At 42.6% G+C, this 26,971-nt stretch overlaps 1 protein-coding gene across 4 annotated transcripts in view; it reads left to right on the forward strand.

The window, feature by feature from the left end:
• Positions 1-26,971, forward strand: part of uvrag (UV radiation resistance associated gene) — a 444,495-nt gene that overhangs the window by 391,554 nt on the left and 25,970 nt on the right. For all 4 annotated transcript variants that reach the window (XM_059963685.1, XM_059963683.1, XM_059963687.1 and 1 more), the window contains one exon: positions 7,794-7,885. In XM_059963685.1, coding sequence (XP_059819668.1) covers positions 7,794-7,885 — 92 coding nt within the window. The remainder of the gene's footprint in view (positions 1-7,793; positions 7,886-26,971) is intronic.

Raw genomic sequence — 26,971 nt, forward strand, 5'->3', positions numbered from 1 at the left:
CCCAACATGAAGTGGGGGACTCCAGGATTTTGACTGGTGGAGCAGAGCAATTATCTTTGAGTATATTACTGGAGAAAACTATTGAAGACAAAGGTTATTGACTTCAGGAGAACTCGCACCCCCTTTTACACAGCACAGCAGTGGAAATTCCGAGCAGTGTCAAACTTCTGAGAGTACACACCTTACACAACCTTTCGTGGTCTCAGAACACATTCTACACAGGTTGAAGAGAACTGGACTTTGCACATCTATACTCGTGTCCTTCTACAGATGCACAGTAAAGTGCATTCTAAAAGCTGCGTCACTGCATGGTATGTAAACTGCACTGCGGCAGACAGGAAGGCTCTATAAAATGGGTAGCCAAAACTGCCGGAACTAGCCTACCTGCAATCAAAAGACATATATACAGAAAGGTGCCAGTAAAGAGCCAGTAACATCATGAAGGGTCCTACCCACCCTGCTCATGAACTGTTTGTCCCACTCCCATCAGGGAGGAGGCTACATGGCATCCATACCAGGACCACCAGACTCATAAGCAGTTGCTTTCCCCAATCAGGCTGATTAACACCTCCACCCACTAATTCCACCCATCCGTCAGATCCAGAGTAACAGTTATTTTGTTCTCTTTTACACTTGTGTACTGGAAATGACATTAACCTATCTTGAATCTTGTATTAGCAACACCCCAATGGGAAGGGAAATGGACTGGAGGTTAACACAGAGAGGTGCTATGAGTTCTGGGACGTGAAGACCTGAGTTCTAGAAAAAGTTTCAATAGGTTAGGACATTATTTCCTGGAGCGTAGGGGAATGAGAGGAGATTTTGTAGAAGTGTACAAATTTATGAGAGGTATAGATAGGGTTTTTTTTGCAAGCAGACTTTTTCCATTGAATTTGGATGAGACTGGAACTGGAGATCATGAGTGAAGGGTGAAATGTTTAAGGGGAACATCTTTACTCAGGGTGGTGAGAGTGCAGAACGAGCTGCCAGCACAAGTGGTGGATGTCATTTTGAATTCAACATTTAAGATAAATTTGGATAGGAACATGGATGGGGGTGGGGGGATATGAAGAGCCACAGTCCAGTTGCAGGTTGACGAGACTTGGTAGATCAATAGCTTGGCATGGACTAGATAGGCTGAAAGGGTACCTTTCTGTGCTCTGATTCTATTACTTTAACTAATCCATTTCCTGGCATATGGTCCATAATCCTCTGTTCCATGCCTGTTTATGTGTCTTGCCTGAAGGTTTCTTAAACACTGCATTCGCATCTGCTCCTGTGGGAGTGTGTTCCAGGTACCTACCACTCTGTTTTCAATAAAAGCTTGCCTTTCAAATTGCCTTTAAGCTTCCCTCTCTCACCTTAAAAGCTTTGCCCTCTAACGTTTTGAGAAGACTAATATGAATGCAAGGATGTAATCCAGTTGCTTTGTAAGGCATTGGTCAGATGTGCTGGCATTGGAGATGGGTCCAAACAAGAGTTATGAAAATGGTCTTGGCAATGAAAGTGTATGAGGGCCGTTTGATGGCTCAGAGCCTGTACCTCACTATGGTTTAGAAGAATGATGACGGATCTTATTGACACCTGTTGAATTTCAAAAGGCCAAGATCATATGCCGTAGGGAGGTTGTTTCCATTAGTGGGAGAGCCTAAGACTGGAGGACACAGTCTCAGAATAGAATGACGTCCCTTTAGAACAGTGATGAGGAAGAATTTCTTTAGTGAAAAGGTGGTGAATATCTGGAATTCATTGCAACAGACAGCTCTGGAGCTAAATCCTTGGTGGAGGTTTATCAGTTCTTGATTAGTAATTGTGTCAAAGGTTACGAGGAGAAAGCAGCAGAATGAGTCAAGAAGGAAAATAAATCAGCTATGATGGAATAGAAGAGCAGACTCTGTGGGCTTTTCTGTTACAATGTCTTATGGTCCTAATTGCCATTTCCATCTTTGGAAAGCAGACCATCTTTGCTTGCAGACCATACTTCAGCTAGGTTGCTCCTCAGCCTCCAGTGCTACAGAAAAAACAATTCAAACTGGTCCACCCTCTCCTGACAGCCAATACTCATCAATCCAAGCAACATCTTGTTGACCTCTTCTGTACCCTCTCCAAGGCTTCCATATCCTCCCTGTAGTGTGACCACCAGAACTACATGTAACACATCACTTGGTTGGTCTTTGATACTTAGCTCCCTTCGGACGATTCCACCTTCCAAAATTTCTTGCCTCCAATTCTGAAGATATGTATTAGTATCAGAATTGGGTTTAGTATCACTGACATATGTCTTGAAATTTGTTTTGTGACATCAGCATGGTGCAATATATTAAAAGAACTATAGATTACAATGAAAATATTTAAAAAATTAAATTAAGTAGTGAAAAAAAAAGCAAAAATAGTGAGGTAATTTGCATGGCTTCAATATATGTTCAGAAATTTGATGTCAGAGGGGAAGAAGCTATTCCTAAAACTTTAAGTGTGGGTCTTCAAGCTCCTGTACCACCTTCCTCATGGTAGTAATAAGTAGAGAGCATGTCCTGGATGTTAAGGGTCCTTAATGCCACCTTTTGAAGATGTCCTCGATGCTAGAGAGGTTAGTGCCCATGATGGAGCTGGCTGAGTTTACAACCCTCTGTGGCTTTTTCTGATCCTGTATGGAGATAAATCTGCCTTCTTTGGGGTGCTTACGTTAGTGCAGCACAATTTGAAGGGAAGCAAGCAGTTTTCAGAATCTTGCCCAAACATGTTCTTCACCACAACAGCTGAAGAGCAAATTGTCTGGTTATTACTCACAGGAAACCTTGCTGGAAGTGAATTGTGTTCAGCAACTAGCAATCCATTACTTATGAAATGCTTTGGGATGTTCCATAGATTTGTCCAGAAATTGACAGAATTTTATTGGGTAAAATATGCAGAAGAGTGTTATACCAGATAATTATCTTGCCTTGGCCATGTCGTGAAAAGGGTATAGGTGCAAAAGCATAGAACATAGAACATTACATCACACAATAGGCCCACGATGTTGTGCTGACCCTTTAACCTTCTCTAAGCTCAATCCAACTTTCCCTCCTACAAAGCTCTCCATTGTTGTATGCCTATCTAAAAGTTTCTTAAATGTCCGTAATATATCTGCCTCTACCACCCTAGCAAAGCATTCCACACACCCGCCAGTCTCTGTGTAAAAAACAACCTACCTCTGACGTCCAGCCTATACTTTCCTCCAGTCACCTTAAAGCTATACCCTTCCGTATTATCCATTTCCATCCAAGGAAAAAGGTACTGGCTAACCACTCTATCACAATCAGAGTCAGGTGTAATATCACTGGCATAAGTCATGAAGTAGTTTAACTTTATGGCAGCAGTACAATGATATACATGATCAGTAAATATGGAGAAAAAAACTGAAAGTTAAACAAATATAGACACACACACACACACACACACACACACAGAGTTAAATAGTTAAGTTAAAATAAGTAGTGCAAAAAAAATCTGTGGTCAGAAGTACAAAAAAAGTTGTGAGATAGTTTTCATAAGTTCAATGTCCATTTAGAAATCGGATGGCAGAGGGGAAGAAGCTGTTCATGATCGCTGAGTGTGTGCCTCATTCCTGATAGTAACAAAGAAAAGAGGGGATGTCCTGGGTGATGGGGCTCCTTAAAGATGAACAGTGCCTTCCTAGAGTACCACTCCTTGAAGATGTCTTGGGACACTACAGAGACTCATACCCATGCTAGAGCTGACTAATTTTATTTTTAATTTTTAATCTACGCCTCATCATCTTGTACACCTTTGTCAGTCACTCACTTCTCATCCTCCTTCGCTCTAGAGAGAAATGTCTGACCTTGCTCAATCTATTGTCATAAGGCATGCTCTCTAATCCAGGCAGCATCCTGGTAAATCTCCTCTGCACCCTCATTAAAGCTTCCACATCCTTCCCATAATAAAGCAAGTAGAACTGAACACAATGCAAGTGTGGTCTAACCAGGGTTTTATAGGGCTGCAACGTTACCTTACGACTTGAACTCAGTACCCCAAGTAATGATGGTCAACACGTCATATGCCTTCTTAACCATAAGGTGAGTGGGGAAAGAGCAGCAAGGTTCAACTTCACACAGAGAGTAATGCATATACAGAATGAGCTGCTATAGGAAGAGGTTAACGCAGGTACAATAAAATTACAATGTTGCTGAAATAGACGGATTGGAAAGGTTTAGACTCTAACTTGAAGGAAGGTTGGCCAAGCAGAGACAAATGGGACAAGCTTAGATGGGCATCTTGGTTGGCATGGATGAGTTGGGCTAAATGGCCTATTTCTATGCTGTATATCTCCATGACTCAAAGGGACAAGAGGTCATGTTTGTAACTGGTACAATGAATACCATTTTGGGCACCAGGGGCAGGATTTGTGACTTCTGACTAAGAAGTAATTGTTTGATTCGTGGAGGGTAAAACATAGAATAGTACTGCACAGTACCGGTCCTTTGACCCATGATGTTGTGCTGACCTTTTAACCTACTCTTAACGTCAACCTAACTCTTCCTTCCTATTTAGCCCATCACTTTTCTTTCATCCATGTGCCTATTTAAGAGTCCCTTAAATGCCCTGATGTATCTGTCTCTACCATCACCCTTGGCAAAGCATTTCATGGACCCACCACTCACTCTATGTGTAAAAAAAAACTTACTGCTGACTTCCAAACTTTTCCATACTTTTCTCCAAACGCTATAAAATTTTGCCCTCTTGCATTAGATTTCTGTACATTTTTCTTGTTAATTGCTGATTTTTTCACTTGTTTAGGAAATTATGGTAGTTTTCATTGATTATATACTAGAACTTTTTTTTTGCTTATTTATTGAGATACAGCGCAGTGTAGGCCTTTCCGGACCTTCGAGCCAAGCTGCTCAGCAATCCTCCAGTTTAATGCTAGCCTAATCACAGGATAATTTACAATGACCAATTAGCCTACAAACCAGTACGTCTTTGAACTGTGGGAGGAAATCAGAGCATCCAGAGGAAACCCATGTGGTCACTGGGAGAATGTAAAAACTCCTTACAAGCAGCAGTGGGAATTGAACCCAGGTCACCTGTACTGTAAAGCATTGTACTAACCACTACACTACCATGAATATGCAAAAGGAGTTTTTCGAGGGAATTGGGTCAAATGCAAGAAATTGGGACTAGCTTGGTAGATTTCTGAATGGTCAGTGGATTATTCATCCTTTGTAGTCTGTATTTCTTGTAACTTATAGTATTTTTTTGTCTTACACCATACTGTTGCCACAACGCAACAAATTTCATGACACATACAAGAGGCAAGAGAAAGCTATACATCTCCCCCCAAGCCCCATACTTTTCTCCAGTCACCTTAAACTTACTCCCACTGGTATATCTATACAGCTTTTAACTGTATCCTGGTTTGGAGCCTTGTACCATCATTGCTTGAACATCGATGCGAGTGAATTGAGCAATTGAAACCCTGTTCAAAACCAGACTTCATTATTACCCTACCTGCTCCCTCCAAGCTTGGTACCAATTCTGTCTGCTCTAACATTGAATCCAATCTAAAACCACCCTACTGAGATGGATTTTCTAACGTCGCTGCAGCTTATGTTTATAATTATGTAGCCTAGCTGCAGATGTTTGGCTGTTCTAACCAACCAGGCTCTGAAATTTAGGGAACAGTGTAACACATGTTTGATTTTTTATTACTTAACGGATATCTTGAAGACCTCGTTCTGAAAGCATCCCCTTTACTTTCTTGCCAAAAAGTGGAGTTATTCTAGTTGAAGATAACTCCAATACAATAGCTGCTCAATAATATTGCCTCTGGGAGTCATAACTAAACCACATTACAAGGAGAGAGAAGTTATTAGAAGAGGCAATTTTTCTTGTTGGAGTAGTTTGGGAAGTTATAAACTATGCATTAGTACATTAAGAACTATAATAGTGAAAGGTCGGCATATGCAAAGCACTGTACTGGGAGCACCTGCAACTTGGTTCCACGCCAGTGGTGAATGTGGAAAACTAAGATCATGTGATATTGGAGCAGAATTAGGTCATTCAACCTATCGAGTCTGCTCTGCCATTCCATCATGGCTGATTTATTATCCCTCTCAACCCCATTCACCTGCTTTCTCCGTGTGAGCTTTAAGGCCCTGACTAATCAAGAATCTATCAACCCCTGCTTTAAATATACCCAATGACTTGGTCTCCAAGATGGAGGCAATCTCTTCGGTCTGGAAAGATGGGATCAAAGTTATAATTCTGGCCTTTTTAATTACCAATTAAGATATGCCTTTAATGGAAGGTGAGAAGAAAGTGGAATACCGGTGTAGAGTGGAGCGTGGGAGACTGAGGGGAGATTTCATGGAGGGGAGATTTCAAGGAGAGGTATAGATAGGGTAGATGTAAGCAGGCTTTTTCTACTGAGGCTGGGTGGGGCTAGAACCAGATGTCATATATTAAAGGTGAAAGGTGAAATAATTTAAGAGGAACTTCTTCAGTCCGTGGTTGATGTGTGTGTGAAACGAGCTGCCAGCAGAAGTGGTGGAAGCAGATTTGATTACAACATTTAAGAGAGGTTTGGATAAGTACATGGACAGGAGTAGTATTGCCCAGCTACAGGCAGATATGACTTGACATAATTATATTTCAGCTTGAACTAGATGAAGTGAAGGGCCTTTTATGGCTGCAAGTCTCTACAACTCTATGATCAGTCTAAGAACCATTGTAAGTGAATCAACAAGTTTTTAATCTCCATCTTTAAAACTGTTCAGACAAGTTTATCTCAACATCCAGTGAATGACTTTACAATGTGATTGATCAGCTTATAGATAAATACAGTAGCTGGTTTTTATTCGGCAGAGTATAAGGTTACGGTTAAAGTATCAGGTTGCTGTAGCCAGGGGAGGTAGTAGGGATAAGCTCCCACTACCTATTAAATGCTCCCATTTAATAGCCTCTGGCAACCAAGTCCAGCTCCTGGCATTCACATGTAGCTAAGCTACTAAGCCCAGCAGAACCATTTCTACTGACAGGAGAAGGGACAATGGCATCTTACTAGCACCTTAAAACCAGTCACTTTGGGCTGATGGGGCTCACCATCTGTGGTTGGCAACGGACTGACATGTCAGAATGTTCCACAGAAAAGTTTGAGATTTCAGGTGTAATATCTCTAACATACAGTACTGTATTTGTCAATGTGGATCAGGGAGCAAGTGTGTAAATCCAGTGGGAGCAAAGGATGTGGGGAATGGTGAGGGTGTAATGCCACAGGAGGGCAGAGAAGTACCAGGTGCGCGGGTGGCATGGGTACAGATACACCCAGCCCTCAGCCGCCGGGCAAGGTCATTTGATTCCAAACAATTGGTTTATTGATCATTACAGAATGTCTCTCTGGTGCTTCCCGCTTACTCCCATCTCCATTCCCTTTTTCTCATCCATGATTCACCTTTCCCTGCCCCCTTCCTACTTTCAGTCCACAAAAGAGACCCATATCGGAATCAGATTTAGTATCATGCACATGAACTATGGTTTTTTTGTGGCAGCAATACTGTATAGATCCTGTAAAAGCCACAAGGATCCTCAAAGTAGCTTGGTAAGTTTAGTATCAAAGTAGGTAAGTTACCATATACTACCTTGCGATTCGTTTTCTTGCAGGCATTTATGGAAATAAAAAATACAATAGAGTTTATTTTAAAAAACTATACAAAGGACGCTAATATCAGGATGCTAATATGTGCAGTGTTTGAAAACTATAGCTGTCAGTAGACAATAAACTTATTTTGTATTTACAGCTAAGATACCAGCATGGCATGTCCACACCAGATCTCCGACAGACACTGCCTAACCTGAAAAGCTTCATGGAACAAGGGCTAATGGTGCGATGGTACGTATCTAATCCCTGCATTATGACTTGTCAAAAATGGATGAACTCTTAACACAACAGATGCCTGTGGAGGCCAAGTCAATGGGTATATTTAAACAACACACACAAAATGCTGGAGGAAATCAGCAGGCCAGACAGCATCTGTGGAAAAGAGCACAGTCGATGTTTCGGGTCAAGACCCTTCATCAGGACTAGAGAAAAAAAAGATGAGGAGTCAGTTAGAAGGTGGGGGAGGGGAAGAAGAAACACAAGGTGATAGGTGAATCCGGGAGGCGTGAAGTAAAGAGCTGGGAAGTTGATTGGTGAAAGAGATACAGGGCTGGAGAAGGGGGAATCTAATAGGAGAGGATGGAAGACCATGGAAGAAAGAAAAAGGAGGAGGAGCACCGGAAGCATGCAATGGGCAGGTATGGAGATGAGATGAGAGAGGGAAAGGGGGACAAGAAATGGCGAAGGAGAAGGGGGGCTCGCATTACCAGGAATTCGAGAAATTGATGTTCATGCCATCAGGTTGGAGGCTGCCCAGATGGAATGTAAGGTGTTGTTCCTCAAGCCTGAGTGCGGCCTCAGTGCAACAGTACAGAAGGCCATGGATAGACATGTCGGAAAGGGAATGGGAAGTGGAATTAAAATGGGTGGCCACTGGGAGATCCGCTTTTTCTGGCGGACAAAGCATAGGTGTTGGGTGAAGCGGTCCCCGATCTATGTCGGGTCTTACCAATATACATGAGGCCACACCAGGAGCACCAGATACAACAGATGACTCCAACAGACTCACAGGTGAAGTGTCGCCTCACCTGGAAGGACTGTTTGGACCCCTGAATGGTAGGGAAGGTGGAGGTATAGGGGCAGGTTCAGTCCTGCTGAAGGGTCTCGACCCAAAACATTGACTGTACCCTTTTCCATTGATGCTGCCTGGCCTGCTAAGTTCCTCCAGCATTTTGTATGTGTTGCTTGGATTTCCAGCATCTGCAGATTTTTTCTTGTTTATGATTAGGTATATTTAAATCAGAGTTTGATAGGATCTTGATTAGTAAATGCATCATAATTTACGGGGCAGAATGCAGGTGAATAGGGTGGAGAGGGATACCGTCTGTAAGGAGTTTATACTTTCTCCCCATAACTGTGCGTTTCCTCTGGGTATAAAGTTCAAAGTAAAATTTATTATCAGAGTCCACACATTGTCACTGCATACAACCCTGAGATTCTTTTTCTGCAGACATACTTATCAAATCTATAGAACAGTAACTGTAAGCAAGATCAATGGACAACAAGCTGTGCAAATGCAGATATAAGTAAATAGTAATAAATAACAAGCATAAAATAACAATATAACAGAGTCCTTAAGTGAGTGTAGCTATCCCCTTTTGATCAAGAGCCTGATAGTTGAGGGGTGGTAACTGTTCATGAACTTGGTGATGAGTCCTGAGGCTCCTTTAGCTTCTGCCTAATGCAGCAGCAAGAAAAGAGCATGGCCCGGGTGGTGAAGATCTTTGATGAAGGATGTTGCTTTTCTATGGCAGTGTTTCATGTAGATGTGCTCAATGGTTGGGAGGGTTTTACCCATGATGTACTGGGCTGAATCCACAATCTTTTGTAGGATTTTCCACTCAAAGGCATAGGTGTCTCCATACCAGTCTCTAATGCAGCCAGTCAGCACACTTTCCACCACACATCTATGGAAGCTTGCCAAGATTTTTGATAACATGCGGAACCTGTGCAGGCTCCTGAGGAAGTGTTCTGGTTTCCACCCACAGGCCAGACATACTGGTTGGTAGATTATTTGGTCATTGTAAGTTGTCCTGTGATGAGGCCTGTGCTGAATCAGGGGATTGTTGGGCAGCACAGCTCATTGTGTTGGAAGAGCCTATTTCACACTATTTCAATAAATAAATAGATAGAATCAGCCCTGATGGAGCAAACTCAATGGTCCAAATGGCCTAATTCTGCTCCTATGACTTATGGACATAATTGGAATCAATAAATTTCAACACATATGCCACTGATCTTTAATTTGATTCAGATTCTGAATCAGTTTAGCATTATTTTAAAATGGCATGGGGAAAAGAACAAAAAAAATTGTAAAATCAGTCAAAATGCCAGCATCCTTGTACCTTAACAAGCTCCCCCTCTTTCCCTCAATTCCTTCTCTCTCCAAAATGAAAATAATTGCCTTTTAAATAAACTTCTTTCAGTGGCTGATGACATATTAAACTGAGTTAAGTTCTTGGTGCGAAGATGTACAGTTAACATGTCTTCCTTCTATCTTGAACTCATTACCATTAAGAGCAGTTTCCTGCAACGCCTTTTGTCAGTTTTCCTTCATAATCTTGATAGTTGGGCCAAAGCCCTTCATCAGGGTAGAAAAATAGAGGGCTATATAGCAGAGAAAGGTTAGATTGATCCTGGAGTAGGTTAAAATGTTGGTGAGCCCTAATGAAGAGTGTTGTTTGAAACAGTGACTGTTTATTCCTCTCCATAGATACTGCCTGCTGAGTTCCTATAGCATTTTCTGTGTGTTACACTCAAAGTTAAAAGTAAATTTATTATCAAAGTACATATATGTTACCAAATACAAACCTGAGATTCACTTTCTTGCAGGCATACTCAATAAATCCATACTAGAATAATAATAATAGAATCAATGAAAGACTGCACCAACTGGGTGTTCAACCAGTGTGCAAAAGATAACAAACTGTGCAGAAACAAAAAGAAAGGAATAATAATAAATAAATAAACAATAAATATCAAGAACATGAGATGAAGAGTCCTTGAAATTGAGTCAATAGTTTGTGGGAACAGTTCAGTGATGGGTTAAGTTACCCCTTTGATTCAAGAGCCTGATGATTGAGGGGTAATAACTGTTCCTGAACCTGGTGGTCTGGGTCCTGAGGCCCCTGTACCTTTTTCATGATGGCAGCAATGAGCTGAGAGCATGACCTGGGTGGTGGGAGTTCCTGATGATGGATGCTGCTTTCCTGCAGCAACACTCAGTGTAGATTTGCTCAGTGGTGGGGAGAGTCTTACCCATAACGGATTGTATCCACTACATTTTGCAGGATTTTCCATTCAAGGGCATTGGTGTCTCCATAACAGGCCCTGATACAGCCAGTCAGTATACTCTCCACCACACATCTATAGAAGTTTGTCATAGTTTTAGATGTCATGCCAAATCTTCACAAACTCTTAAGAGGTGCTGCTGTGCTTTATTCGTAATTACACTTAAGTGCTGGGCCTCAGAAATGATCATACCAAGGAATTTAAAGTTGCTAATCCTTTCCACCTCTGATCCTCCGAAAGAGACTGGCTGTGGATTTCCAGTATCTGCAGAATCTCATGTGTTTTGTATATCTTTACCTATCTATTGTAACATCACTTTCCAAGAATCACCAGCATCACAGAATGAGGCCATTCAGCCTGTTGACTCCAGACCTGTTCCAGGGACGTCTTGTCTAGTTCCAAACTCACAATCTCTGCCAAATTTTTTCCTTTCACATACTTAGTTAGACACTACAACTTAAATTTCAGATCTCACTGTGTGTGTGAACATACAACATATACTCAGTGGCATCTTTATTAGGTGCAAGTGGTACCTAATAAAGTTGCCACTGAATATATGTTCATGGTCTTTTGCTGCTGTAACCTTCCACTTAAAGGTTAGATATGTTGTGCACTCGGAGACACCCTTCTGCACACCACTGTTGTTACACGCGGTTATTTAAGTTACTGTCGCCTTCCTGTCAGCTTCAACCAATCTGGCCATTCTCCTCTGGCCTCTCTCATTAACAAAGTATATTCGTCCATAGAACTGCCACTCACTGGATTTTTTTTTGTTTTGTTTTTCTCACCATTTTCTGCAAACTCAAGAGATTGATGTGTGTGAAAATCCCAGGAGATCATCAGTTCCTAAGATACTCAAACCACCCCGACTGCATTAATAGTCATTCCATGGTCAAAGACTCCTTGATCATATTTCTTCCCAATTCTGATGTTTAGTGTGAACAACAGCAGAACCTTTTGATCATGTCTGCATGCTTTTATGCTTTGAGTTGCTGTCACGTGATTGGTTGCTTAGATATTTGTGTTAATGAGCAAATGTACAGGTGTTCTTAATAAAGTGACTACTGAGTGTAGAACATCACAGTACAGCATGGGCTTTTTGGCCTACGATGTTGTGCCAACCTATTAACCTACTCCAAGGTCAATTTATCACTTCCCTCCCACATAGCCCTTCATTTTCCTTTCATCCATGTGCCTAAGAGTCTCTTAAATCCTCCTAATATATCTACTTCGACCTCTGCCCAAGGCAACACATTCCACATAATCACTATTCTCTATGTAAAACAATCCCAACATAATTTCCTCCAATCATCTTAAAATTATGTCCTTATATTTTACCTATTTCTACCCTGGGATAAAGTCTCTGGTTGGCTACTCTGTCTATGCCTCATATCATTTTGTACACCTCTATCAAGTCGCCTCTCATCCTTCTGCACTAGGGCTTTTTCCTTTGGGCCAAAAGGGAATGAGAGGTGACTTAATAGAGGTGTACAAGATGATAAGAGGCATAGTTCAAAGGTTAGCCAGAGACTTTTTTCAAGGGCAGAAATGGCTAATAAGAGGGGGCATAATTTTAAGGTGATTGGAGGACAGTATAAGGGGAATGACATAGGTAAATGTTTTACACACAAAGTGGAGGATGCGTGGAACATGCTGCCATGGGTGGTGGTAGAGGCAGATAAATTAGGGAGATTTAAGATAGGCACATGGGTGATAGAAAAATGGAGGGCTATGAGGGAGGGAAGGATTAGATTCATCTTGAGTAGTTGAAAGGTTGGCACAACATGGTGGGTCAAAAGACCTGTACTGTGCTGTAATGTTCTATGTGTTAATCTTTTATTCATAAAATGCAAATGATTACCAAGTGTGCTTTATTGTAGAGCACATTATTTTATACTCAATAGATCATTATTATAATGATTCCCCAACGGAGTCAGCCATTTCTGTCAGCAGTTAAGTAGGTAAGAGTGAAGCCAAATTCATTTTTGAAAAAATATGACTCCTTGTCAAAAATCCTTGCAGTGACATGGCATTTTATCACATCTCTCAAATATCACAAAATGCTTGCATGCTTTGTGTGACTATGTGAAGTTCTTAGACTGTTCTGCAGACACATTCATTGGCCACTTGGTGCATGTAATCAGACTTCATTGTGCACAGATGGAGAAACAGCTTCCTGCTCAGTCAGACAAGCCAGACTGTGCCTGTGATGCCTTTCATAACCTCAGCACAAAGCCTACCCTACAAGGGGAGGATGAGCAGCCAGAAGTCATGGTACATATTGGAACCAACGACATAGGTAGAAAAAGGGAGAAGGTCCTGAAAACAGAATACAGGGAGTTAGGAAGGAAACTAAAAAGCAGGGTCTCAAGGGTAGTAATCTTGGGATTACTGCCTTTGCCACGTGACAGTGAGGATAAGAGTAGAATTAGGTGGCAGATAAATGTGTGGCTGAAGAATTGGTGCAGGAGACAGGGATTGTGGACCTCTTCTGGGGCAGGTGTGACCTGTACAAGAGGGACAGGTTGCACTTGAGTCCGAGGTGGACCAATTCTTGCGGATGGGGTTACTAGAGCTGTTGGGAGTGGTTTAACTAATATGGCAGGGAGTAGTGATAGAGCTGAGGTTGAGCCAGCAGGTTTACAAGTAGATGATGAGTGTAATATAGAAACATAGAGACATAGAAAACCTATAGCGCAATACAGGCCCTTCAGCCCACAATGTTGTGCCGAACATGTATTTACTTTAGAAATTACCTAGGGTTAGCCATAGCCCTCTATTTTTCTAAGCTTCATGTACTTATCCAGGAGTCTTTTAGAAGACCCTATCGTATCCGCTTCCACCACCAGCAGCCCATTCCACGCACTCACCACTCTCTGTGTAAAAACCTTACCCCAGACATCTCCTCTGTACCTACTTCCAAGCACCTTAAAACTGTGCCCTCCCGTGTTAGCCATTTCAGCCCTGGGGAAAAGCCTCTCACTATCCACACGATCAATGCCTCTCATTATTTTATACACCTCTATCAGGTCATCTCTTATCCTCCGCCGCACCAAGGAGAAAAGGCCGAGTTTACTCAACCTATTCTCATAAGGCATGCTGCCCAATCCAGGCAACATCCCTGTAAATCTCTGCATTTTTTGTATAGTTTCCACATCCTTTCTGTAGTGAGGTGACCAGAACTGAGCGCAGTACTCCAAGTGGGATCTGACCAGGGTCCTATACAGTTTTAACATTACCTCTCGGCTCTTAAACTCAATCCCATGGTTGATGGAGGCCAGTTCACTGTATGCTTTCTTAACCACAGAGTTAACCTGCGCAACAGCTTTGAGTGTCCTATGGAGTCGGACCCCAAGATCCCTCTGATCCTCCAAACTGCCAAGAGTCTTACCATTAATACTATATTCTGCCATCATATTTGACATATCAAAATGAACCACTTCACATTTATCTGGGTTGAATTCCATCTGCCACTTCTCAGCCCAGTTTTGTATCCTATCTATGTCCTGTTGTAACCTCTGACAGCCCTCCACGCTATCTACGACACCTCCAATCTTTGTGTTATCAGCAAACTTACTAATCCATCCCTCCACTTCCTCATCCAGGTCATTTACAAATATCATGAAGAGTAAGGGTCCCAGGACAGATCCCTGAGGCACACCACTGGTCACTGACCTCCATGCAGAATATGACCCGTCTACAGCCACTCCTTGCCTTCTGTGGGCAAACCAAGCAATGTCCCCTTGGATCTCATGCCTCCTTACATTCTCAATAAGCCTTGCATGGGATACCTTATCAGATGCCTTGCTGAAATCCATATCCACTGCATCTACTTCTCTAACTTCATCAATGTGTTTAGTCCCACCTCAAAAAATTCAACCAGACTGTGGTCCCTGTGACTTATCTAACTTGATGCTTTCCAAAGGCTCCAGCACATCCCCTTTCTTAATGTCTATATGCACAAGCTTTTCAGTCCGCCATAAGTCATCCCTATAATCGCCAAGGTTCTTTTCTGTAGTGAATACTGAAGCAAAGTAAGTACCTCCGCTATCTCCTCCAGTTCCATACACACTTTTCCACTGTCACACTTGATTGGGTCTATTCTCTCACGTCTTATCCTCTTGCTCTTCACATATTTGTAGAGTGCCTTGGGGTTTTCCTTAATCCTGCTCGCCAAGGCCTTCTCATGGCTCCTCCTGGCTCTCATAGTTTCATTCTTAAGCTCCTTCCGGCTAGCCTTATAATTTTCTAGATCTTTATCATTACCTAGTTTTTTGAACCTGTCATAAGCTTTTCATCTTGACTAGATTTTCAACAGCCTTTGTACACGACAATTCCTGTATCTTACCATCCTTTCCCTGTCTCATTGGAATGTACCTATGCAGGACACCATGAAAATATTCCCTGAACATTTGCTACATTTCTGCTGTACATTTCCCCGAGAACATCTGCTGCCAATTTATGCTTTCAAGTTCCTACCTTTTAGCTTCATATTTCACCTTACTCCAATTAAACGTTTTCCTAATTTGTCTGCTCCTATCCCTCTCCAATGCTATGGTAAAGGAGATAGAATTATGACCACTGTCTCCAAAATGCTCTCCCACTGAGAGACCTGACACCTAACCAGGTTCATTTCCCAATACCAGATCAAGTACAGCCTCTCCTCTTGTAGGCTTATCTACATATTGTGTCAGGAAGCCTTCCACTCCATCTAAACCCTTTGCTGCAGGGAGATGCCAATCAATATTGGGGAAAATACACAACCATGTTATTATGACACAATCATAACAACCATGTTATTATGACATGAGCTTAAAGAAGGACAAGCAATGACCGGGTACAAATACAGACAGAACAAAGAGGTAAATTGTACCACAGAGGCAAAACTCAAAAGGGCAAAGAATGCAAGAGTGAGGGTACTGTATTTAAATGCACGTAGTATTCAGAATAAGATCTACAAATTCATGGCGCAATTAGAAATTGGTTGATATGACGTTGTAGACATCACTGAGTCGTGGCTGAAAGAAGGGTTCTGTTGGTAATCGATGGAGTTTCATCTTTAGAAAGAGGTGACGTTGGGTCAGAGAATGTCGAATCTTTGTGGGTGAAGTTAAGAAACTGCAAGAGTGAAAAAGTGCATTATGGGAATTATATATAGGCCTCTAACTAGTAGCCAAGATGTGGGGTTGTGATTGCAAAGGGAGCTGGAAAAAGCATGACAATAGACAATAGACAATAGGTGCAGAAGTAGACCATTCGGCCCCTCGAGTCTGCACCGCCATTCTGAGATCATGGCTGATCATTCACTATCAATACCCAGTCCCTGCCTTGTCCCCATATCCCTTGATTCCCCTATCCATCAGATATCTATCCAGCTCCTTCTTGAAAGCATCCAGAGAATTGGCCTCCACCGTCTTCCGAGGCAGTGCATTCCACACCTCCACAACTCTCTGGGAGAAGAAGCTCTTCCTCAACTCTGTTTTAAACAACTGACCTCTTATTCTCAATCCATGCCCTCTGGTACTGGACTCTCCCAACATCTGGAACATATTTCCTGCCTCAATCCTATCAAATTCTTTAATTATCTTAAACGTTTCAATCAGATCCCCTCTCAATCTCCTCAATTCCAGCGTGTACAAGCCCAATCTCTCCAATCCCTCTGCGTAAGACAGCCCTGCCATCCCAGGAATCAACCTAGTGAATCTACGCTGCACTTCCTCAATTGCCAGAATGTCCTTCCTTAAACCTGGAGACCAAAACTGTACACAATATTCCAGGTGTGGTCTCACCAGGGCCCTGTACAAATGCAAAAGAACATCCTTGCTCTTGTATTCAATTCCCCTTGTAACAAAGGCCAACATTCCATTTGCCCTCTTCACTGCCTGTTGCACTTGCTCATTCACCTTCATTGACTGGTGAACTAGGACTCCTAGGTCTCTTTGCATTTCTCCCTTACCTAACTCGACACCGTTCAGACAATACTCTGCCCTCTTGTTCCAGCTTCCAAAGTGGATAACTTCACATTTATTCACATTGAATGACATCTGCCAAGTATCTGCCCACTCACCCAGCCTATCCAAGTCTCCCTGTATTCTCCTAACGTCCTCTTCGCATGTCACACTGCCACCCAGTTTAGTATCGTCAGCAAACTTGCTGATATAGTTTTCAATGCCCTCATCTAAATCGTTGACATAAATCGTAAAGAGCTGTGGTCCCAATACAGAGCCCTGTGGTACCCCACTAGTCACCTCCAGCCAGTCCGAGAAACACCCATTCACTGCTACCCTTTGCTTTCTATCTGCCAACCAGTTTTCTATCCATGTTGAAACCCTGCCCCCAATGCCATGAGCTCTGATTTTACTCACCAATCTCCTATGTGGCACCTTATCGAATGCCTTCTGAAAATCTAGGTACACAACATCTACTAGCTTACCCTCGTCTAACATCCTTGTTACACCCTCAAAAAACTCCAACAGATTAGTCAAGCATGATTTGCCCTTGGTAAATCCATGCTGGCTCGGCCTAATCCTATTTCTGCCATCTAGATGTGCCACTATTTCGTCCTTAATAATGGACTCAAGCATCTTCCCCACGACTGACGTTAGGCTAACAGGGCGATAGTTCTCCGTTTTCTCCTTCCCTCCCTTCTTGAAAAGTGGGACAACATTAGCCACTCTCCAATCTTCAGGAACTGATCCTGAATCTAAGGAACATTGGAAAATGATTACCAATGCATCCGCAATTTCCTGAGCCACCTCTTTTAGAACCCTCGGATGCAGAACATCTGGACCCGGGGATTTATTAGCCTTCAGTCCTACCAGTCTACTCATCACAGTTTCTTTCCTAATGTCAATCTGTCTCAATTCCTCTGATATCTTATGACCCTGGCCCATCCATACATCTGGGAGATTGCTTGTGTCCTCCCTGGTGAAGACAGATCGAAAGTATGCATTAAATTCTGTTGCCATTTCCCTGTTTCCCATGACAATTTCTCCCAATTCATTCTTCAAGGGGCCAACATTGTTCTTAACTATCTTCTTTCTCTTCACATAGCTAAAAAAGCTTTTGCTATCCCCTTTTATATTCCTGGCTAGACTGAGCTCATACCTGATTTTTTCTCTCCGTATTGCTTTTTTAGTTAAGATCTGCTGTTCCTTAAAACTTTCCCAATTATCTGTATTCCCACTCATCTTAGCCCTGTCATACTTCTTTTTCTTTAATGCTATACAATCTCTGACTTCCTTTGTCAACCACTGTGGCCCCTTCCCCCTCTTTGAATCCTTCCTTCTCATTAGAATGAACTGCATTTGCATCTTTTGTATTATGCCCAAGAATATCTGCCACTGCTGATCCACTGTCTTTCCTGCCAGGGCATCCGCCCATTTAACTTTGGCCAGCTCTTCCCTCATGGCTCCGTAGTCTCCTTTATTTAATTGCAACACTGACACCTCTGATCTGCCCTTATCCCTCTCAAATTGTAGATAAAAACTTATCATGTTATGATCACTACTTCCTAATGGCTCCTTTACTTCAAGATCACTTATCAATTCCTGTTCATTACACATCACCAAGTCCAAAATAGCCTCGTTCCTGGTTGGCTCAAGCACAAGCTGTTCCAAAAATACATCCCTTAGACACTCCACAAACTCCCTATCCTGGGGTCCAGCACCTACCTGATTCTCCCAGTCCACCTGCATGTTGAAATCTCCCATAACGACTGCATTACCTTTTGCACATGCCAATGTTAACTCCCTAATCAACTTGCACCCAATATCCACGCTACTGTTTGGGGGCCTGTACACAACACCCATTAGGGTCTTTTTACCCTTACTGTTCCTCAGTTCAATCCACACAGACTCTACTTTCCCTGTTCCCAAGTCACCTCTTGCTAAGGACTGAATCTCATTCCTCACCAACAGGGCCACCCCACCCCCTCTTCCCATATTTCTGTCTCTACGATAGCACGTATACCCTGGTACACTCAATTCCCAGGCCTGATCCCCTTGCAGCCATGTCTCCGTTATCCCAACAATATCGTAGTTCCCCATTTTCATCTGAGCTTCAAGCTCATCTGTCTTATTTCTGACACTACGCGCATTCAAGTATAGAATTCTTAGCCCATTCCTCCTCTCTTTGCTTAAAATATTGTCTACTGTACCTAACCCAGCTCCTTGAACTTCCATCGGGCAAATTGCACCCTGAATTTTGATGACCTTCTCAAGATCACCCAAACCTTGTACACATTTAACCCCATGCTCCTTCTGACCAACCCTCTGGATCTGGATCCCTGACCCCTGCACATCTAGTTTAAACCCCCCCCTCCCCCGAGCAGCACTGGCAAATACTGCAAGAATGTTAGTACCCCTCCGGTTCAGATGTAGACCATCCCTTCGAAACAGATCCCAATGTCCCTGGAACAAAGACCAATTATCCAAAAACCTGAACCCTTCCTTCCTGCACCATGCTCTCAGCCTCGTATTAATGTGCATAATCATTCTATTCTTTGCCTCACTCGCACATGGCACAGGTAGCAATCCCGAGATTGTCACCCTGGAGGTCCTGCCTTTCAGCTTCACTCCTAACTCCCTGAACTCTCTAAGCAGGACCCCCTCACTCACCTTACCTACATCGTTGGTCCCTACATGGACCACTACATCTGGGTTCATGCCCTCGTTCTCAAGAATAGCCTGCACCCGATCTGAGATGTCCCGGACCCTGGCACCAGGGAGGCAACATACCATCCGAGTCTCCCGATCTGCCCCACAAAATCTCCTATCTGCCCCCCTAACTATAGAATCCCCTGAAACTATTGCTCTCTTCTCTTCCCTCCTCCCCTTTCTAGTTGAGGGTTCAACCTCTGTGCCAGAGGCAGGACCACTACAACTCATTCCTGGTAGGTCATCCCCATCAACAGTATCCAGTACGGTATACTTATTGTTAATGGGAATGGCCGCAGGGGTGCTCTGCTCTCTCTGCCTGCTCCCCCTGCCTCTCTGGACCGTCACCCATCTGCCTACTTCTTGGATTTTTGGTGTGACTACCTCCTGATAACTCCTATCTATCTCTGCCTCTGCCTCCCGAATGATCCGTAGTTCATCCAGCTCCTGCTCCAACTCCCTAACTCGGGCTGATAGGAGCTGCAGCTGGACGCACCTCTTGCAGGTGTGGTCATCAGGGACAACTGTGTTGACCCTGACTTCCCACATACTGCATACGGAGCACACCACTGCTCTGACTGTCTCCCCCATACCTGAACTGGATTAATAGAATGAAATAAGGGTAATGACACATTTGTAATGGGGGACTTCAATAAGCAAGGGGATTGGGAAATTCAGGTTGGTATCGAATTGCAAGAGAGGGAATTTGATGAATGCCTGTGAGATTGCTTTTTAGAACTGCTTGTGCTAAAGCCTACTCAGGGGAAGGCCATCTTAGATTGGGTGTTGTGTAGTAATCCAGATTTTATTAAGGTGCTTAACATAAAAGAACCATTAGGAAGCAGTCATCATAATATGATTGAATTCATACTGCCGGAATTGAGCTCTGATGCCCCAAGCAGTAATAGCGTTGTGCTAACCACTACGCTATTGTGGCGCTCTACTCACTTCTATTTGCTTAGAATTTCTCTCAAAGTTCTAGGTAAACCTATTATCAGCATACATATTTTCATCGTATACAACTCTTGAGATTCAGTTTCTTGCAGGCATTTCCAGAATATAAAGAAATACAATTGAATTTATGAAAAACTATATTCTTCAGTATTGTGCAAAAGTCTTACACACACATTCTGTGATGATCAATAAACCCATTGTTTAGACTCAGGTAACCTAGCCTGGTGTCTCAGGGCTTGGTGTGTCTGCACCCTTGCCAACCCCCGCCCCTTGCACGCTTTCTCTGCCACCTGTCCCACACCTCTCCCGCAGCGCACCACCCTTGCCATTCCCAGCATCCTTTGCACCAGCCAGATTTACAAACTCGCTCTCCGTTCCACGTTGACAAATACAGTACTCTGTAAATGTCTTACGCATACTAACTATATATATGTGCCTGAGACTTTTGCACAGTCCTGTAAATCAATACTGATAACCAATGTGCAAATTAGAACAAATTATGCAAATACAATAAAATTATTAACTATGTAGGTAAATAATACTGAGAACATGAGTTCTGGAGTCCTTGAAAGTGAGTCCATAGGTTGTGGAATCAGTTCAGAGTTGAAGTGAGTGAAGTTATCCACTCCAATTCAGGAACCTTGTAGTTGAAGGGAATTAACTGTTTCTGAAGCTGGTGGTGTGGGACCCAAGGCTTCTGTATTTCATATCCAATGACAGCAGTGAGAGGAGTACTTAGCCTGAATGGTGAGGGTCTGATAATGGATGCCGCTTTTTTTGTGGCAGCACTCAATGGTACGGAGGCTTTTCCTGTGATTGATTGGGCTATATCTTGAAGGCCTTTCCTTACCTGAGCTCTGAACTGATTACACAAACCACAGACTCACTTTCAAAGAATGTACAAAGTTGGTCTCTTTTGCCATTGGTTGTCAGTTTGTTTATGTAGTTTTTTCATGAATTCTATTGGTCTATATTTTCCTGTAAATGTCTCTAAGAAAATGCATCTCAAGGTAGTATATGGTGACGTATATACTCAGTGGTCACGTTATTAGGTACCTCCTGTACCTAATAAAGTGGCCACTGAGTGTACATTTATCGTCTCCAGCTGCTCAAGCCCATCCACTTCAAGATTCAACGTGCCCTGTGTTTAGAGATGCTTGTCTGCACACCACTGTTGTAACGCGTGGATATCTGGGTTACTGTCACCTTTCTGTCGGCTTGAACCAGTTTGCCCTTCTCCTCTGTGCTCTCTCATTAACAAGGCATTTTCGCCCACAGAACGGCTGCTCACTAGCTATTTTTGTTTGTATGAAAATTGCAAGAGGTCAGCAGTATCTGAGATACTCAAACCACCCTGTCTGACACCAGCAATTATCCCACAGTCAAAGTCACTTAGATCACATATCTTCCGCATTCTGATGTTTGGTCTGAGCGACGACTGAACCTCTTGACTATGTCTGCATGCTTTTATGCATTGAGTTGCTATCACATGATCAGCCGATTAGATATTTGCATTAAAGAGTAGATGTGCTTAATAAAATAGTCACTGAGCGTACATATTTTGATAATTTAATTGTAAAAGTAGATAGTACCTTTGTACTAAAGGACCTTTAGAATTAACATTACTGTAGTAATGTGCGCAATGTTGCAGAAATTTGTGCAAATCAAGCCTCCAAGTTCATCAAGGCTGCATAGCTCGGTGTTCAGAGTTCAATCCCGGCATCTTCTGCATGGCATCTGTACGTTTCCTCTGGGTGCTCCAGTTTCCTCCCACAGTCCAAAGGGATATTTGTTCCTAGGTTAATTATTCATTGTATGTTCTTCTGTGACTAGGCTCGGGTTAAATATAGCACAGTGCAAAAGTCTTGGGCACATGTATAGCTAGGGTGTCTTAAGACTTTTGCACAGTACTCTATCTTGGTTAAAACAGGAAGGTGATTGAGAAACAGAAATAAGAGTACCACAAACATGAGAAAATCCAAGGCAACACACAAAAAATGCTGGAGGAACTCAGCAGGTCAGGCAGCATCTATGGAAAGGAATAAACAGTCGACGTTTCAGGCCAAGGCCCATCATTGGGGAAAAAAAAAATGAGAAGTCAAAGCAAGAAGGTCGGTGGAGGGGTGAACCACAAGGTGGTTGGTGATAGGTGAAACCGGGAGGTAGGGAGGGCCTGAAATAAAGAGCAGGGAAGTTGATTGGTGAAAGGGCTGGAGGAAAGGTAATCTAATAGGAGAGTGTAGAAGATCATGGAAGAAAGGGAAGCAGGAGGAGCACCAGAGAGAGGTAATGGGCAGGATAAGGGGATAGGAGAAAGAAATAAGAGGACTTTGCTTTGTATTAACTCAGTGGTATTAAGTGTTATTTGGTAATTGGAAAGACATAATATACAGTACTATGTAAAAGTCTTAGGCACGAAGCTGGATGTATGTGCCTAAGACTATTGCATAGTACTATATTTAACCTCATTGGCTTGGAAGGGCCTTTTCTGCTCTGTATCTCTAAATGAAAATAAAATAATGTCCAGATAAGATTTGTTTACGTGACTAGAGGAACAGGTCTATTCCTGATTAGCAGATGTGTTCTTTGGTCAATGTGTTCACTTCAGAGCGTAAAAAGCGGGCCCTCGATTTTATAACTCAACAAGAACTGGAGCTACTTACCACGCAGCCCTCAACGCTTCAGTCAGACTGGCAATTGAACACATAGCCTTATGTCTCAGAGGTGCATATGGAAAGAAAGTTTCCTGTAAAAAACCAATTTTCTATTTTTGCCCAGTGTAACATCATAGTTTTTCCAGAAAGGAACTTTCATTAAATTTCCTTTCTTTGAATGCAGAGCATTATGAAACTGGATTTAATTTTCCTTTGACCATATGTTCCCAAAACCTATGGATTTGCTCTCAAAGATTCTTCATCTCATTTTCTTGATATTTATTGATTTTTTTCTCAGCTCAAGTTGATTTCTATATATACAATTAAGTTCTGTTTTTATTTAGAGTTCTCAGCTAGAATTCCATGGCCAAACACACTCATTCTCAATTGCTAGGACCTTTCAGACTATTCTGGTGGTGTCTAGTATTGTGGCTTTTTGAGGATTTACATAAATATTGCTGTGTAGCCTAATTGTTTCATACTATTGTCTAGGGACTTTGGGATAATACCGGTTGTAGATATTACTATTGGGACAATGTATACCCTGTTCATATTCCATAGTCTTTAAATTTCCTCATTTAATTCAGCATATTTCTGGGTGTTTCTCACCCCATAACCTTTGACATCCTGACTAATCAAGAACCTATCAACCTCTGCTTTAAATACAATGTCTTGGCAACCACAGCTGTCTGTAGCAATGAATTCAACAGATTCACTACCCTCTGACTAAAGGAATTCCTCCTCATCTCTGTTCTAAATGGATGTGCCTCTATTCTGAGTCTGTGCTCTCGGGTCCTAGATTTAGGCCAGTTAGAAGAGTGGGTTAAAAGATGGCAGATGGAGTTTAATGCTGATAAGTGTGAGGTGCTACATTTTGGTAGGACTAATCAAAATAGGACACACATGGTAAATGGTAGGGCATTGAGGAATGCAGTAGAACAGAGTGATGGTTCCCTGAAGGTGGAATCTTATGTGGATAGGGTGGTGAAGAAAGCTTTTGGTATGCTGGCCTTTATAAATCAGAGCATTGAGTGTAGGAGTTGGGATGTAATGTTAAAATTGTACAAGGCATTGGTAAGGCCAAGTTTGGAGTATTGTGTACAGTTCTGGTCACCAAATTATGGGAAAGATGTCAGCAAATTAGAGAGAGTACAGAGGAGATTTACCAGAATGTTACCTGGGTTTTAGCACCTAAGTTACAGAGAAAGGTTGAGCAAGTTAGGTCTTTATTCTTTGGAGCATAGAAGGTTGAGGGGGGACTTGATAGAGGTATTTAAAATTATGAGGGGGTTAGATAGAGTTGACGTGGATAGGCTTTTTCCATTGAAAGTAGGGGAGGTTCAAACAAGAAGACATGAGTTGAGAGTTAAGGGGCAAAAGTTTAGGGCTAACACGAGAGGGAATTTCTTTAATCAGAGAGTGGTAGCTGTGTGGAATGAGCTTCCAGTAGAAGTGGTAGCGGCAGGTTCGATTTTGTCATTTTAAAAAAAATTGGATAGATATATGGACAGGAAAGGAATGGAGGGTTATGGATTGAGTGCAGGTAGGTGGGACTAGGTGAGAGTTGGCATTCGGCACGGACTAGAAGGGCCGAGATGGCCTGTTTCCGTGCTGTAATTGTTATGGTTATAAAGAGTGGTCGTAAACAGGTTATATTCTGCATGAAGTTTGGTGACCATTGGTGTGCCTCAGGGATCTGTTCTGGGACCCTTACCCTTCGTGATTTTTATAAATGACCAGGATGAGGAAGTGGAGGGATGGGTTAGTAAGTTTGCTGATGACACAAAGGTTGGAGGTGTTGTGGATAGCGTGGAGGGCTGTCAGAGGTTACAGCGGGACATTGATAGGATGCAAAACTGGGCTGAGAAGTGGCAGATGGAGTTCAACCCAGACAAGTAAAGGCCTTCTGTGGGCAAGCCAGTTCTGGATCCATAAAGCAATGTCCCCTTGGATCCCATGTTTCCTTTCTTTCTCAATAAGCCTTGCATGGGGTACCTTATCAAATTCCTTGCTGAAATCCATATACACTATATCTACTGCTCTTCCTTCATCAACGTGTTTAGTCACATCCTCAAAAAATTCAATCAGGCTCATAAGGCACGACCTGTCCTTGACAAAGCCATGCTGACTATTCCTAATCACCTCTCCAGATATTCATAAATCCTGCCTCTCAGGATCTTCTCCATCAACTTACCAACCACTGAAGTAAGACTCACTGGTCTGTAATTTCCTGGGCTATCTCTTCTCCCTTTCTTGAATAAAGGAAGAACATCCACAACCCTTCAATCCTCCGGAACCTCTCCTGTCCCCATTGATGATTCAGAGATCATTGCCAGAGACTCAGCAATCTCCTCCTTCACCTCCCACAGTAGCCTGGGGTATATCTCATCTGGTCCCAGCAACATATCCAACTTGATGCTTTCCAAAAGCTCCAGCTCATCCTCTTTCTTAATATCTAATGTACTCAGTTTGTTGCAAGTTATCACTACAATCACCAAGATCCTTTTCCATAGTGAATACTGAAGTAAAGTATTCATTAAGTACTGCTGCTATTTCCTCTGGTTCCATACACACTTTCCCACTGTCACACTTGATAGGTCCTATTCTTTCACGTCTTATCATTTTGCTCTTCACATGCCCGCAAAGGCCCTCTCATGGCCCCTTCTGGCTCTCATAATTTCCTTCTTAATCTCCTTCTTGTTAGCCTTATAATCTTCTAGATCTCTAACATTACCTAGCTCTCTGAACCTTGTGTAAGCTTTTCTTCTTGACTAGATTTATTACAGCCTTTGTACACCATGGTTCCTGTACCTTACCATAACTTCCCTGTCTCATTGGAACATACCTATGCAGAAATCCACACAAGTATCCGCTGAACATTTGCCACATTTCTTCCGTACTTTTCCTGAGAGCATCTGTTCTCAATTTAAGTTTCCATTTTCCTGCCTGATAGCCTCATAATTCCCCTTACTCCAGTTAAACGCTTTTCTAACTTGTCTGTTCCTATCTCTCTCCAATGCTATTTTAAAGGAGATAGAATTATGATCGCTATCTCTAAAATACTCTCCCACTGAGAGATCTGACACCTGACTAGGTTCATTTCCCAATACCAAATCAAGTGCAGTCTCTCCTATTGTAGGCTTATCTACATTTTGTGTCAAGAAGCCTTCCTGAACATACCTAACAAATTCCACCCCATCTAAACCCCTTGCTCTAGGGAGATGCCAATCGATATTTGGGAAATTAAAATCTCCCTTCACGACAACTCTTATTATTACACCTTTCCAAGATCTGTTTCTCTATCTGCTCCTCGATATCCCTGTTACTATTGGGCAGCCTATAAAAAACACGCAGTAATGTTATTGACCTCTTCCTGTTCCTAACCTCCACCCACAGACAATCTGTCCATGACATCCACCTTTTCTGCAGCTGTAACACTATCTCTGATCAACAGTGCCAAGCCCCCACCTCTTTTGCCTCCTTCCCTTTCCCTTCTGAAACATCTAAAACCCGGCACTTGAAGTAACCATTCCTGTCCCTCAGCCATCCAAGTCTCTGTAATGGCCAACACATCATAGCTCCAAGTACTGATCCACACTCTAAGCTCATTCGCTTTGTTCACAACACTCCTTGGGTTAAAATCTCAAACCGTCAGTCTGATAGCGTCCCTTTTCTATCACTTGCCTATCCTCCCTCTCACACTGTCTGCTATGTGTGAGCCAACCCCCTCTTCCCCAGTCTCTTCAGTTGGGTTCCCACCC

The sequence above is a fragment of the Hypanus sabinus genome, chromosome 3, assembly GCF_030144855.1.
Source record: "Hypanus sabinus isolate sHypSab1 chromosome 3, sHypSab1.hap1, whole genome shotgun sequence".
Lineage (NCBI taxonomy): Eukaryota > Metazoa > Chordata > Chondrichthyes > Myliobatiformes > Dasyatidae > Hypanus > Hypanus sabinus.